We start from the raw sequence: 15090 nt of genomic DNA, 5'->3' as shown, positions 1-15090 counted from the left end.
TTTCCCTCTGGTTCATGGCCTCCATGGTTGCAGAGGGATGGGAGCCCCTCCGAGATTGGATCTCTCTCTCTTTGTTTCCTTCTGTTTATGCGTTCTTGTTTTCTGCCCTTTCACCGTTTCTTAAATTCCTGGAGATTCGTAACTTCGATTGGGCTGGAATTTTAACATGATTTTTATCCGGATATCATCTTTTTTATGGCGAAAGAAGGGCACCAACCGCCTTACGGGATAGCCACAAGCCCCCTAGGCGCGCCCTGGGGAGGGGAGGCGCGCCTCCAGGGCTTGTGGGCCCCTCGGGCATTGTCTCGCGTAGATTCCAATTTCCAAAAATCACATATATTCCAAAAAATATCCGTAAGTTTTTATCGCGTTTGGACTTCGTTTGGTATGGATATTCCGCGAAACAAAAAACATGCAACAAACGGGAACTGGCACTGGGCACTAGATCAATATGTTAGTCCAAAAAATAGTATAAAAAGTTGCCAAAAGTATATGAAAGTTGTAGAATATTGGCATGAAACAATAAAAAGTTATAGTTACGACGGAGACATATCAATCACCACCATCGGCTCCAGCACGCCGCCGCCCTCTGGCTTTGGGACGACCACATCGCCTACGGCCGACAAGGCGTGCTACACGTCGAGGCCCTTCCACTGGATGTGTTCGTACTCGCGGACTGAATCCTCGAGCACCTTCTTCATGAGCTCCCACTCTTGGGCGCTTAGGGCCGGTGGCGGCGGCGGGACGGCGAGCGCGTACCTGTGGCCTCGGCGGGCTCGGAGCACGGGCGCCAAAGAAAGTTTGCCGCCGCACGTCGTGCTTGTCCCGGAACCACGTGACCCACATCGGGGACTTGACGGTGAACTTGGGGTCATGAAGAAGGTCTGGATGCAGCTGCGCTCGTCGGCGGTTGATCTCAAGTGGACGGGCACGAGCGCTCGTCGGGATGGCCGCCACAGACACCTGATCGAGGCTGAGATGCCACCCATTTGGCACATGCGCGTCGGGCCATGGGAGCTAGGTGGCCGTGTCCCCGTGGCGTTGGCACACCTCCACCTTCACGTATGGCCTCTACCGCGGCGCGACGATGGGCGGCGAGATAGAGAACCCGCCGGTGCTCCTCGATCCTGATGGGGCAGAATAAGAGCCGGCTTGAACGTCGTGCTTGATGGACGCCCCCGGGATCCACTTCCATATCCCCATCATGGCCGGTGGCCCAGTCTAGGTCTTGTCAGACGCGTGAGGGCAAAGAAGTGTGTGGAAGTGCACTAATCGGTCCATGGGGTAGACATTAAAAGGACGCGTGAGGGCGGACATGTGGGCCCCATCCACAAGTTTGGGATGGAAGGTGGTTAGTCGTTTGCCACGCGGGACTGAGGTCAAACACCGAGAGGACAAACGCTCGTCCGTCCAATGTCCGCTTGAACAAAATCAACCTAAATTTGGGTCAGAAATAAGTCCAAATGGACAAGCGCCGGGCAGATTTTATATTCAATCCATGCATTGGGCCATGTTATTTGTTTGTCTCGAGCCAAATGAACAGAGGCGGACTAAATGCGGTCTTAAGTTGGCGTGAGATGAGTGAGAAGACTAGCCACAATAAAGAGTAACATACTTACTAACATACACATTTTCCTGGACTATATTACTATCTTCATAGTGAGTAGTAATATAAGTATGGTAAAATGCAAAGCCTTATTTATTAGGTCATAGACTCATATTGCATTAGGACATGTGATGTTATAATAACTAGCTAAATTATTTAAAGTACATCTCTCCTCATTAATGTATTGTCACGTAAACAAATTTGTTAAGTTGAACTTGTAGTGCCTACTCCAGCTAGTCGAAGAGAACGGACGAGTTTGGTTCCAACCTGGTGCCTGCGATGCGACTGCATCCGCCCGAGATGCGAGCGAACGCACACCCCCACGCGCGACCCGGGCCCACCACCCCTTTCATCGGGTTACGCAGCAAGCGGACCCACAGCCGGGTTCCACAAGGCAGGGGCATATAACGTGGTTGGGGCTGTACGGTTTGGTCCGCGTAGCCGGTGGCTGTTGGGCCTGGCCCCCGGTGGGTTATAAATAAGCCTCCACCCATCGCCTCTTCCCTCACATCTGGACCTCACACCCACCCCCTCTCTCCTCTCTCTCTCTCGTCGAGAAGAAAGAAAGGAAGCGAAAGCTCTAGTAGTCTCGTCACCTGCACACAGACCGCTCGTGAGGCGAGAGAGGGGCCGAGTCCGAGGCCACCAAACCAAAAAGGAAAATAATTCTTTTCTTGGAGAAGAACACGCACGCATCGAGGAGGGAGGCGGGGGCATACAGGAGAGGGTGGAAGGGAACCCTAGTCAAGCAGAGACGGATCTGCCCTCCGCCGCCGACGCCGACGCCGACAACGATCGCCTGGTACGGAGATCCCCGCCAACTCACGACTCTTCCTGCTTGCCTGCTACGAACCCTAGGACCCGCCGTCACGCGGTTTCGATACGAATTGAACGGGGCGGCGGTCGAATGACGAAACCCTAGGATGGGATGGATGCGCGTGGGTGGGACGAGCCTTTTTTTTCCTTCCATCTCTCTCCAAGTTAGGCAGGCGGGGCATGGGCTGCTGCCTAATTCGGACATTAACTGTGCGATGTGAGTTTGCCGAATCTCGAAACGGAATGGGGATCAGGGTACGGGGGATTCGCCAAATCTAGCGACGGCTTCCAAGGGACGTTTATGGAATTTGAAAAGATTTCCATGGGATTTCCTGATTTAAGACGGGGCGATAAATACCCTATCCTGGTAGATCGAGCAAACAGAAGCAGGCTATGCCATGCTAGTGGTAGCAATGAATGGAAGAGGGTACACGATCTTTATTTGTGCTGCCGTATATTAACTTTCCTCTTGCTAATTGATTTCTAGCACTCGACATAGGGGTTTGGAGGTACATTGTTTACCCCTACCATTAGTTGCTCTTGCTTCTTCAGTTTTTATTAGTTCATCATCTGTTTAGTCAAATAATAGAGGGCACGTGTTAGATTCATTTGCTTTTTGTTTGAATAGTGGATTGTTCATCTAATTTGTACAGTTGCTACGCTGTAGTTAATTGTCAACCTAGTTTTTGACTTTTTGGTGAGTAGAATTGGCAGATTTGTTACACTGCTACTGGAACATCATGTTTTGTTGGTTGTTAGTTAGAACCCATTGTTTCTTAGATGACATGTATGATTTTGTACTGATTTGGGTGGGATTTTGTCGTATGCGTACTTCTTCTGTTGTAACATTTAATTCAGAGTATAACGGCATCTACAATGCCAGGTGCTAGAGGCTGGTGCTAGGATTGATTTCCTGCCTGTTTAGTGGTTGTGCTCTGTTAAATCCTGGTGTTCTAAGTAGCATCGACGCAAAAGCATGCGCCAAGCGCTTGGCTCGTTTCTTTTCCGCACGAAGTGCCTAGTTGCGTAATTAGCGCATATAAATCAGCGTCCGCCGTTGAAAGGTAAGGCGGTGGGTTTTAAAGTTTATGATATTTATTTATTCCCCCTAAGTGTCTGTCCAGGCGTCTAGCATTGTAGATGCTGTAAGTGAATCATAGTTGCGCCTTGGTCAATTTTGTAATAAAGGGATATTTTTGTAGTCTGTAAATTAAATTCCTCCTTGGGTAACTTTTAATAATAGTTAATACTTAACCTTCTGACTTCATTGGAGGCACACATCCTCTATTCTGTTTGAAGTGGACTTTTGAATATCAAGTTTGATATTCCTGTAACATTGTAGTAGTCATCAAGCTATTTATGTCAGATAGAAGGTTTGGAGAGTCATTTGTGCTACTGGTTAACTGTTAGGAGTTGGATAGATTTTTTGGATTTGTTGGATGCCTTTAGCTGAAGGCACTCCTGTTGTAAATAGCTTTAATTTAGGGTTGTCTTTAAATCATTGCTGCCCAAAGGGGTCATTTACCATTTATAGGCATGTGCTTATTTTAGTTGATGTTCTATTCAGACTAGCTCTGGATCATTTTCCCATTTGAAACTTTTGGTCAAGTTTGTAGACCTCTACTTTAGTGATGATATAATTTGGAGTAGCTGTGAATCAATATTGGTGTTTATTCATCGGTTGTCTAACTGGGTGTGTGCCTTTTGGTTTGAGTGGCATGAAGAGAACATTTGTTGGTTGTAGCGATTGTGTTTTTCTTTTTGAAAGATAACGTGTTTGTCCATCGGAGCAGGGGACAACTTGCCATTTCTGCAAAACTAGAAGAAGCCCATCACTAATAAAACATTTGAGTGCTCAATGGATAAAATGCCGAATCTGCATAGAGGAATCAAGCCAGGGTTGGAGAAGAAGCGGAATATAAAGAGGAGCAGAGACGCATGGGTAAGTAGAGAAGCAGGGGCATGGTAAGAGGAAGAACGGGGCTTGGGGTGGCGGTGGCTCGGAAGCTGAAGGGAGCAGAAGGTGGATGAGAATAAGAGGAACTGGGGAATAATGATGAATGCGAGAGGGTGGAGGAGAAGCTCAGGTAGGAGGCAGTGATGCCAGAGGCTGAAACATTTGTAGGTGGTGGTGAAGCAGGAGGGAGGAGATGGTGGCGGATTATAAGAGCTTACCCGCAGTTTAGAATACAGTCGTAATTCAGGATCAGGGTTGAAATTATTACTGGATTAGACCCTAGGGCTTATGCGGAGTTGGTGAGACCTCTTGCAGTGCATAGGTACTTTAGATGAGGTGCTAAGTGCATGAAAGGGCTTATAGCAACTAAACTCTCCAATGCATAGGTGCTTTGTTTCTTGTTGCTAAGCTCTCTTCATTTAATGAGTTGTAGACTGTAAATTGTGTTTTCATCTAGGTGCGCGCCCCTAGCATCGTTTCTTTGTGGGCTCATCAAACTCCTCTCTCCTCTTAATTACCTTGCCACAACAGATTTTTTGCATACTTGGGGAGCCTTTGCCCCGGTACAAGGTGGAGCACTGGGAAGGGCCTCGAAGTTTTTAGGCTCATTTATTGAGCTATACTCTCTCTCTCTCTCTCTCCCCTACAGCCATTAATGTATCCTCTGTTTGATAGGGAACCCCTTTTTAGTTTGGAAGAAATTGATACTAGTCTTGCTACAAGCTTTTATTGTTTTTTTGTCTGTGGTAATTTGTTAAATATTGCTGTACTTCATGTTGAAATCCAATCCGTTTGCTTTTGAGTTGATAGTATAGATGCCCTGTCCCAGACATAATGGTGTGTATGACAATGTTTACCTTTAGGTAGTTATGCACCATCTGCTTGATATGTTCCACATACTTATTTACGTTGTCTGTAAAGGGTCTGTCTGGATGTGGAGATCCTGAATTCCTAGAATCCAGTTTCTTGAGATGGATATGAAGTGGGCAACAAGAGGACGAAGGGGGCTGGGTCTGAACATGACAGGAATGCAGCGAAGAATCGTATTCAGGTCGCATAACCTGATCAAGATTTGTCTTTTCTGTAGTACCGTACAATGAGGGTTCTGCTGTAACTGTTCACTTCCTTGTTCAGCTCTGCTTCCGCCTCTTGTTGATGGGCTATCTCAGTAATGGAATGAAGCATCCAGGCACCCCTTGAACACCCTGTTTATCATTGTATATTACTAACATATTACGCTGGTTGTTGCAGATTTCTTGCTATACAGAAGGTCAATAATAGTTCTCTTCCAGTAGGTGCTATTGCCCTGGAAGATTGTTACTGAATCCACCAGTTAAACATTCAAGTTATATGCATTTACACATGACATGGGGTCTCGTGGAAGGATGTTATTTGACCTCAATGAGCTCCCAACAGAAGCTGACGAAGAAGAAGCTGCTGTTGTTGTGTCCCAACCTCAGCTTCCTGTTCCCAATATGTATCCCTCAAATTTGTTTCCACCACAAGAAGTGCCTTGGTCACAAGGGATATTAAACAACCATGCCTTTAATCATGCATCTTCTGGTTCAGGTTTTCAGCCTTTTGTTAGAAGTACAGATTCACAAAATGTAAAGAATTCTATGAATACAGAAGAGAATTTGGATGCTACTGCGGCTTCTACATCTGTGGTAACTAATAATTTATCTGATAGTGTTGTGTGTCCTACTGGGCCCTCCAATCAGGTTCCACAATCAGTTGAAAGAGAAGAGGGAGAGTGGTCTGATGCAGATGGTGCTTCTGACACAGCAGGTAGTAGTGTCAGCAACAAGGAAGAATCTGCTGGTACTGCAAGTACTCAAGTGAAAAGAGAATCCCAGGAGAGTGGACCTGCTATTGTTAAATCTACTGATGTGATTAAAGATGACATTGCTCCTGAACCTGGTGACACTGAAATGTCTGATGTGTCTAAAGGTCCAGTCCTTCATGGTCTGACAGGACTAGAGAGCATGAAAACGTCTGAATCTAAAGGAAGTCAACCTGTGGATGATTTGGACCAGTGCACTAAGTCAAAGGATGTCAGAGGAGTAGAAGCCAGTTATGCATTGAAGTGCACGAACAACCCTGCAAAGAGACCTAAGTTAGATGATCACAAAGTTGCAATGCTTGGTAAAAAGCGAGCGAGGCAGACTGTGTTCATCAATGTTGAGGATGCAAAACAAGCTGGCACAATGAAGACAATTACACCGAGGAGACAGTCATCTTTTCCAGCACCAATTGTTACACGTACCGTGAAAGAAGCTTCTCGTGGTGTTGGTGAAAGAGCTGCAGACAAGCAGAACCAACCAGTCATCAGGGATCAGAGACAATCTGAGATGATTGGTCCAGAAAGAAGTAATTCTGCAGATCCTTGTGACCAAAATGGAGAATCTAATGGTGATTTTGAGTTGGGATCTCACGGCAGGTCAAAGAAAATGAATGCCGAAGAACCCCCCTCAGATAGTTACCAACAATCTGTGCCAAGGCAGGCCTTTTCAAAGCAGCCCACGGATTCCAAGCAGTTTAAAGGCAGACCAGTCTCTTCTCAGAGAGCACTTCTAACAGGACAACATACTGCAGATCAGAAGCCAGCCAACAAAAGGTCTCTTGTTCCAAAGAAGCAAGCTTCAGTTAATAACACACAGTATAATGACACATCTGTTGAACGATTTATACGGGAAGTGACAAATGGCAAGTTCTGGCACAATCCAGGTTAGTTCTTCGGCATTGTCCCTGTTTCTTCTGGACATCTTTGGTTAACTGACGCTGTTGTTTAATCTGGAAACTTCTTTCATGTGCTGTGAGGCAATACATTTTGTTTATGCGCTTGTGAAATTTGGCTAGTGCTACTTCCTCAAATGCTAATTCTGTTTTAGTGACTTGCAGAACATAAGGGTGACTTATACGCTTATAAGAAGATTGCAGTCCTTTAGACATATATGGTTTATTTTATATAAATAGTAAACTTAAGTATTATATATGTCTGCCTGTGTTCTGTATTTATTAGGACTGTTCCTAGTTTGCTCCGTATTTTTCTTTCATGGTTGGTACAATTGCACTGTTTTTTCTGTGTGAATACATGCCTTGTATATAATTATTGCATCGTCAGTGTTTGCTTGGTTTCGTTCTATTGTAAAACCAGTGTGTGTGCATGAGCACTCTTAGTTTGACAAGGCAAGTTTATAATTGTTATCTGAACAGAGGAGGAAGAACTTCAGTGTGTTCCTGGAAGCTTTGATTCTGCCGAGGAGTACATTAGAGTTTTTGAGCCTTTGCTTTTTGAGGAATGCAGAGCTCAGCTATATAGTTCCTACGAGGAGAGTCTTGAGGCTGTATCAAGGGATGCACATGTAATGGTGCGTGTGAAAAGTGTGGATAGGCGTGAAAGAGGTATATTTTCTGCATTTTTATTGCCCCCTTTTTTGTAGAGCAATCATGTTACCCATTGTAATCACCTAACATAAATATGCTTGCTGCATTCAGGATGGTATGATGTTATTGTTTTGCCAACACATGAATATAAATGGACTTTTAAAGAAGGAGAAGTTGCAATTTTGTCGTCCCCCCGGCCTGGTTCAGGTAGCCATACTGATAATATCCCTTTATTTTTATCAAGATTTTTATTTTGCTTCCACAAATATGTTTTGACAACTTTGTTCACTTACCTTTGTTTTGTTCATTAGCTGCCCAATCAAGTAGATCTAATAGGAAGACTGCTGCTTCAAATGAAGACGCTGAAGCTGACTATGGACGGCTTGTAGGTACGGTCAGACGCCATATGCCTATTGATACGCGTGATCCCATTGGAGCAACTATCCATTTTTATGCTGGGGATTCATTTGATTGTAGCAGGTAATCCAGTGTTAGTGATATCATTGTTCTTTAGCTATCCCACACTATGTTTTGATAAGACCACACTTTTGTGCTCTTTGTCCACCCTGTTCCCCTACTATATCAACAGTGATTGGAATTTTCTTAGTTCTTTTTATCACTGGCATGTGATTGTTTGCTTCACAGTTCACACACATGATAGAAGTTGCATGCCAAATTTATTTAAGTCAACTATGCTTTGGAATTTATCATGCTTGACACGATGAATTTTGCACTGCACGATGCAGGTTTACCTTGGAATGAGCAGTACTTACTCATACAACAGCTTGTCTAACTTGTCAGTTTGCCTTTGGCTTTTAAGGTCGTCGGGTTTTTCACGTGCACAGTTACATTGAACATTACACATGCACACAAAACCATCTGCTCTGCAATTTTCTGTAACTTCCTAGTTCTGGTTTGTCTAGTGTTGAGAACATCACCATCTTATTATGAATTAAGCTATACTCAAGCGAAAATCCCCTCATCCTAACAGGACCTGTGATGAGGTTCATAGACACAATTTTCTGAGAATATTACCTACTCCCTCCGTCTGAAAAAGCTTGTCCCTCAAATGGATGTATCTAGCACCAAGTTAGTGCTAGATACATCCATTTGAGGAACAAGCTTGGGACAAGTTTTTTCGGACGGAGGGAGTACTAGATTGTTACGTTTAGTTTACTTTGTTAAGTTGACTCGATTCATATACACTGTTATTGACCTTTTTTTATTGTTTTGGTTGTCTTTTCTGTGATGCACTAGCGAGACTAATGTTCTGAGGAAACTGCAACCTCGAAGCACCTGGTATCTAACGGGTCTTGGTTCCCTTGCAACAACACAAAGGGAATATGTAGCATTGCATGCATTCCGCCGTCTTAATGTGCAGGTAATGCATATTACACCTGGTTGTTATCTGTCTTTCTTGGTTAACATTTTTGCTTGACGCTGATAAAAAACTTTCCATCAGATGCAAAACGCAATTCTTCAGCCAAGTCCAGAGCACTTCCCAAAATACCAAGAGCAGCCGCCTGCTATGCTTGACTGTTTCACTCCAAGTTTTTCTGATCATATCAATCGTACTTTCAATGGGCCTCAGCTATCGGCTATTCATTGGGCTGCAATGCACACAGCTGCTGGTACAAGCAATGGAGTGGTTAAGAAACAAGAACCATGGCCTTTCACATTAGTACAAGGTCCTCCGGGGACAGGGAAAACCCATACTGTGTGGGGAATGTTAAATGTTATTCATCTTGTTCAGTATCAACATTACTATGCTGCTCTGCTAAAGAAACTTGCTCCTGAAAGTTACAAGCAAGTTGGTAGTACCACTAACAGCAGCTCAGAGGCTTTTGCCGCAGGGTCTATTGATGAAGTTTTGCAGAGCATGGATCAGAACCTTTTCCGCACTCTTCCCAAGCTTTGCCCCAAACCACGGATGCTTGTGTGCGCCCCATCAAATGCTGCAACAGATGAGCTGCTTTCTCGTGTTCTTGACCGAGGTTTCATAGATGGTGAGATGAAGGTTTACCGCCCTGATGTTGCCCGTGTTGGAGTTGACACACAGTCTCGTGCTGCCCAAGCTGTATCAGTTGAGCGACGGACGGAACAGCTTTTAATGAAGGGCCGTGATGAAGTAATTGGGTGGTTGCAGCAGCTAAAAGGCCGTGAGCAGCAGTTATCACAGGAGATAGGGCTTCTACAGAGGGAACTTAATATCGTTGCAGCAGCTGGTAGATCCCATGGTTCGGTTGGGGTAGATCCTGATGTGCTAGCTCACAGGGATCGTAACCGTGACGTTCTGCTTCAAAAACTTGCTGCCTCTGTAGAAAGCAGGGATAAAGTACTTGTAGAGATGTCAAGGCTGCTGATATTAGAAAGCAGGTTCCGTGTTGGCAGCAACTTCAATCTGGAAGATGCTAGGTCTAGTCTGGAAGCCAGTTTCGCCAATGAAGCAGAAATTGTTTTTACAACAGTGTCAAGCAGCGGGCGCAGGTTATTTTCTCGCCTTAGTCATGGTTTTGATATGGTTGTTATCGATGAGGCTGCTCAGGCCAGTGAAGTTGGAGTCCTCCCTCCACTTGCACTTGGTGCCGCTAGATGTGTCTTGGTAGGTGATCCACAGCAGCTCCCTGCCACTGTTATTAGTAAAGCGGCTGGAACTTTACTCTATAGCAGGAGCCTTTTTGAGAGGTTTCAGCAGGCTGGTTGCCCTACCATTTTGTTGTCAGTGCAATATCGGATGCATCCCCAGATCCGAGAGTTTCCATCACGATACTTTTATCAAGGCCGCCTTACAGACAGTGAAAGTGTTGTCAAACTGCCTGATGAGTTGTATTACAAAGATGCATTAATGGCACCTTACATATTTTATGACATCTCACATGGTCGTGAGTCTCATAGAGGTGGATCATCTTCATACCAGAATGTTCATGAAGCTCAGTTTGCATTGCGTTTATACGAGCATCTTCAGAAGCTTGTGAAAGTTAATGGTGGTAAGAAGGCATCTGTTGGTATAATCACTCCATATAAGTTGCAGTTGAAGTGTCTTCAGCGGGAATTTGAGGAGGTCATGAATACTGAGGAAGGGAAAGATATCTACATAAACACAGTAGATGCTTTTCAAGGCCAGGAGCGTGATGTGATTATCATGTCATGCGTGCGTGCTTCAAACCACGGCGTGGGTTTTGTTGCAGATATACGGCGCATGAATGTTGCTCTTACTCGAGCTAGGAGAGCTCTATGGGTACGTCTCTCTGTCCTCTTTTAAAAAATGCATCAAGACCACTGTACTGCTACTTCAAAACATGCTATGAACAAATGCTATAGTACTAATAGTTATTCGTCGTTTTCTAGGTTGTTGGTAATGCCAGTGCTCTCATGCAGTCAGAGGACTGGGCGGCGCTGGTAGCAGATGCAAAGGCCAGAAAATGTTTCATGGACTTGGATAGCATCCCCAAGGACTTTCTTGCCATGAAGATCTCTTCCAACACTCCAGGAAGGAATACTTCAAACAACCTAAGGAACTTGAGGACTGGTGGACCAAGACCGAGGCATCTGGACATGCTTCCGGACCCCAGGATTGGCATGAGGGCTGATGAGGATGAGCGTCCTAACTCTGTTCCAAGAAATGCTAGTTACCGGAATTTGGATGACCTGGGACGATCTGGTGATAGATCTAGGGAAAGTTTGCAGTTTGGAGTGGCCAAGAGGCCGAATTCATCCAATGGTTCTCGGAGAGAAGTCTGAAGACAATGCATTGCTATCTTCATCTTTGCGTGCGCGTAACAATGATGAGCTTCCTCGGGATGAAGCCTGGTTGGAGCAAAGCATCACCTATTGGAAGATGTACACCCTGGGTCGGTTGTGTTAAGGAGAAGGCATTATTGACATAATGAAAGGATTCCTCATGAAATTAGTAGGCCTCTCGGCGGCATGTTGCAACAATAGCCACTGACGTCAGTCCAATCAGATCGTCAGATGCGCTCTGTTGGGTGGTTCAGATTACAGTAGAAAAAGGCTGCCCCAGGTCCTCAGTGTTCTGCAATTGTGCAGGACACATTTGGTCTGTTGATATAACCAGACTTCAACAAGGCTGCAGCTGGATGGTTACTTTCTGGGATTGCAATACTTGCTTTAGTGTGCTTAACAGGCTACCATCTTTCTCATAGATATAAATACATGCGCATGGGCATTTCCATTTTGAGACATGCCAGGAGAGATAAATCTCACTGGCCCTAGAGCAAGGTTAGGTGTCAAGCTTTGCCGCGAGATTGCTGCTAGCTACAAACATGCGTTGCTTGATATGCCCTTGTAGGATCAGTATTGCTAACGTAGGCAGGGCTTCTGTAACATATGACATAAGCTCCCTCTATGTACAAAGTCCACATCTAGAAAAGAAAATCATTTTTTTATTCAGCTGCCTTGTTGTCTGTCACCTGTTGTTAGTTCGAGACTGTTGAATGATGTTTTATGTTGTTGGAAGATGTTATCATGTTTTCAGTTATGTTCTTACCTGATATTGCACATTGTTGGTTTTTGTACTTCTATGTTGATCTGTGGTATAGCTTGTGCTCTTTAAACTGGTATGTGGTATAGCATGGTGTTTGGTTGGCATTATTATATTGATTGATGTAAAATTCCAACCGGGGTGACGCTGTACATGCTTCGGGTTTGTGGAAGCCCTGTTTGGATCCTTCTGTTTTTTTGTCTGATATCTGAGGTCCCCTGTTAGCATAAACCAGCCCTTGTTCTTTTTGCTAGTTCTTGATTTTACAGGCATGTACTGATATGGTTCTTGTTCTCTATGCAGGGTATATCTGATGATGTTTCATAATCTTAGCTTGGAATGCTGCTGGTTCGGTGGTGGTCCTCTGAGATGTCAGTTTTAGCATAAGCTAGCCCTTAATTCTTTTTTGTCTGAATCAGATTTGCTTGTGCAGGCCTGTGTTGTACTGTATTGATCTTGGTCTTGTTCTGTGCAGGCTACACCTTATGATGTACTAGTATGACATTCTGTTCTGCAGAATTTCAGAATGCCGAGGGCTATGACTTCAATCCTGGCTGGGTGTTGCTGGACGGTGGTGGTCATCGAAGATCTCAGGTATGCTCAAAATGTTCTGTTTCTTCTTGGGTTATCAGATTTGCTGGTTCTCCATTTAATTCCTCTTTTCATTCAGGTACGACACGAAAAGAGTACTTGCCAGCTTGGTGTGATGCATGTATGCCCCCAGGAAGACCTTACGTCCAAGCTGGAGTGCTTTTCTGGTACTTGAAAGTGAACATGCTGCTGTGATTATTTTAATTCGCAATATAACACAGATTGTGATTATTTTTTATGGCGAAAAGGATCTGATACATTATAAAGATTCACTTGAAGTACAAATCATCTCAAGCACTTGCCGCTGCTCGAACGAGCTGTTGACGGTCCTTTATACCGGACTGGCCTGTCCTCTTCGTGCAAGTGCTCAATGCAAGCTGTAGTAGCTGACGTTGAATCGATATGAAATACCGGTCACCAAATTTGCCGTAGCCAATGGCAAGCGAGAATGTTAGCAACCCAGTGCTCAATCCACTCAAACTAGCATGAATTACAAACCATGGAGGTTGGTCAAGAAATGTATCTATATGTATGATAGTTCTAGATACATCTATTTTTATTCATTTCTATGACAAGTAATTTCGGATGGAGAGAGAGAAGGAAGATCAGGAGCCAGTCAAGTCGTACAAGCAAGGCCGAAGCCATCCTTTCCCTGCCAAGCTGCTCGTGGGGGCCGAATCCATCTGTTCCCAGCCGAGTTGCTCGTTGAGGCCCCCCCTGTAGTGCATCTCCTTCGTGGGCTGGGTAGTGCCTGAGAGCCCGACAAGGCCCAGGTTGTTGACACAATCCCTCCCACCATAAGATTCGACTTGCCCCAAGTCGATGTTTAGTAGCGCCATCCGGGGTCCCATGGAGTTGGCAAGGCATACTGAACCCATTCTACAGTTTCGTCCTCAAGTCGATGTTGTGTTGAACCTCCTGGGTCCCATGTCACCTGTGATGTATCAAAACCATTCCCCAAACAAGCATCATCCATACTGTTAAAGATTGTCTCGTCACCAGGTCTTAAGATTGTCTCGCCACCAGGTCTTAGAATAGGAAGCCCGCGATTGATCCACTGCCTTCTTAGAACTGAGCAAATCGACTCGTTTTGCCTCTCACATCATTCATGTCTTTCGGAGGCATTGTGATTTGCTCTCTTTGTCCCATCATCTCGTTTTGTCAAGATCATGTTATTTTCTTTGCTTATCCATTTAACTGGAATGTTGTGTCCTTCGTTTAAGTTCTTTTCATCTTATCAAGTCTTGCCTCTCTTTTGAACCGGAGCGCTGTTCGAATTCTTCTTGCTTTGTGCCATTCTTCATGACCTTGCAACCTTCCAAGGTTTGTTGGTTTCACTCGTTGTCAAAAAAGCAACTTAGTTTTACTTTTTCTCTTTCTCTTTCGTTTGTCATCCTTAGATCTCGGGACGAGATCTCTTGTAAGTGGAGGAGAGTTGTGACGACCCGAGACCAACGCTTCATATGCCTTTCATGTATTTTGAATTTTATCGTGTGATTTGTTTTGTTCGTTACATTTTTCTTTTGCATCATGTCATTATGCAACCCCCTTTTAAAACTCAACTAAATAAATTGCATAGATCGTTGATCTATTTAAATTGAGGGAATTCACATGGTGATTCTCTTTGTAACATATTTTTTCAATATTTTAAGGAGCTATAATAAAATATTCCGTTAATTTGGAATTAACCATAACACACTTGCATTTTAATTCCATGCCTCTTCTACTTCAAGTTTCATCTCCAAACCTTGTCGATAATTCTTTCTCCATTTATCGAGGCTCTTCCTAAAATCTCAACATTTTTGGGCATTTCGAAATCCTAGTCCTTGTTCAAACCATTTGATTAAATTCAAATGACTTTGAATTTAATTCTTGCAATCTTGCCCACTCCATTTTTCTTGGAACAAGCGCATTTTTGCGAGTCCAGAAAATTTGACCTCTTGTTCAAATTCTTTTTCGGACCCTCTCTTTCTTCTCTTTGAAATTCTGTTTATTTCTCATGGAGATAAAAAGAAGGAAGAGGGTGGACAACCCAGCACCCGGGCCTCTGGCCATTTCCCCTCCACTGGGCTGGCCTCTAAGGCCCATCCTCAGGCCCAGCTGCACCTAAAAAACCCTATCCCCGACCCTCTTCTCTCGACCTCTCCCTCTCGCTTCCCCTCAGCGCCGCTCTCTTTCGATCCCCAACTCCACTCGATCCCCTCCTTCCTCCTGGCGCCGCCACAGAGAGAG

At 44.6% G+C, this 15090-nt stretch overlaps 1 protein-coding gene across 5 annotated transcripts; it reads left to right on the top strand.

The window, feature by feature from the left end:
* Positions 1 to 2106: 2106 nt before the first annotated feature.
* LOC125552015 (uncharacterized ATP-dependent helicase C29A10.10c-like) lies at positions 2107 to 13158 on the top strand. Of its 5 annotated transcripts, none has more exons than XR_007303360.1 (12): positions 2107 to 2408; positions 5301 to 5430; positions 5631 to 7106; positions 7596 to 7784; positions 7878 to 7973; positions 8078 to 8246; positions 9024 to 9147; positions 9229 to 11004; positions 11115 to 12005; positions 12571 to 12638; positions 12743 to 12861; positions 12938 to 13158. XR_007303360.1 is itself a non-coding variant. In XM_048715467.1 (9 exons), exons 3-9 carry the CDS (start codon positions 5747 to 5749, stop codon positions 11505 to 11507), a joined length of 4107 nt encoding a protein of 1368 aa, XP_048571424.1. In that variant the 5' UTR covers positions 2107 to 2408; positions 5301 to 5430; positions 5514 to 5746; the 3' UTR covers positions 11508 to 12176. The 5 variants fall into 5 exon arrangements, 1 of the variants encoding a protein (XP_048571424.1); XR_007303362.1 differs by having other exon boundaries at positions 5514 to 7106; positions 8156 to 8246; XR_007303353.1 differs by having other exon boundaries at positions 5514 to 7106.
* Positions 13159 to 15090: the final 1932 nt, after the last annotated feature.

The sequence above is a fragment of the Triticum urartu genome, chromosome 1 (genome assembly GCF_003073215.2).
Source record: "Triticum urartu cultivar G1812 chromosome 1, Tu2.1, whole genome shotgun sequence".
Taxonomy (NCBI): domain Eukaryota; kingdom Viridiplantae; phylum Streptophyta; class Magnoliopsida; order Poales; family Poaceae; genus Triticum; species Triticum urartu.
This window is presented reverse-complemented; position numbering and strand designations above follow the sequence as displayed.

Bases quoted from the DNA above. Each gene is read 5' to 3' on its own strand.
- LOC125552015 (XM_048715467.1), top strand. From the start codon at position 5,747: ATGGGGTCTCGTGGAAGGATGTTATTTGACCTCAATGAGCTCCCAACA. The intron at 7,107-7,595 runs GTTAGTTCTTCG...TTATCTGAACAG, and splicing joins CAAGTTCTGGCACAATCCAG to AGGAGGAAGAACTTCAGTGT. The intron at 7,974-8,077 runs GTAGCCATACTG...TTTGTTCATTAG, and splicing joins GTCCCCCCGGCCTGGTTCAG to CTGCCCAATCAAGTAGATCT.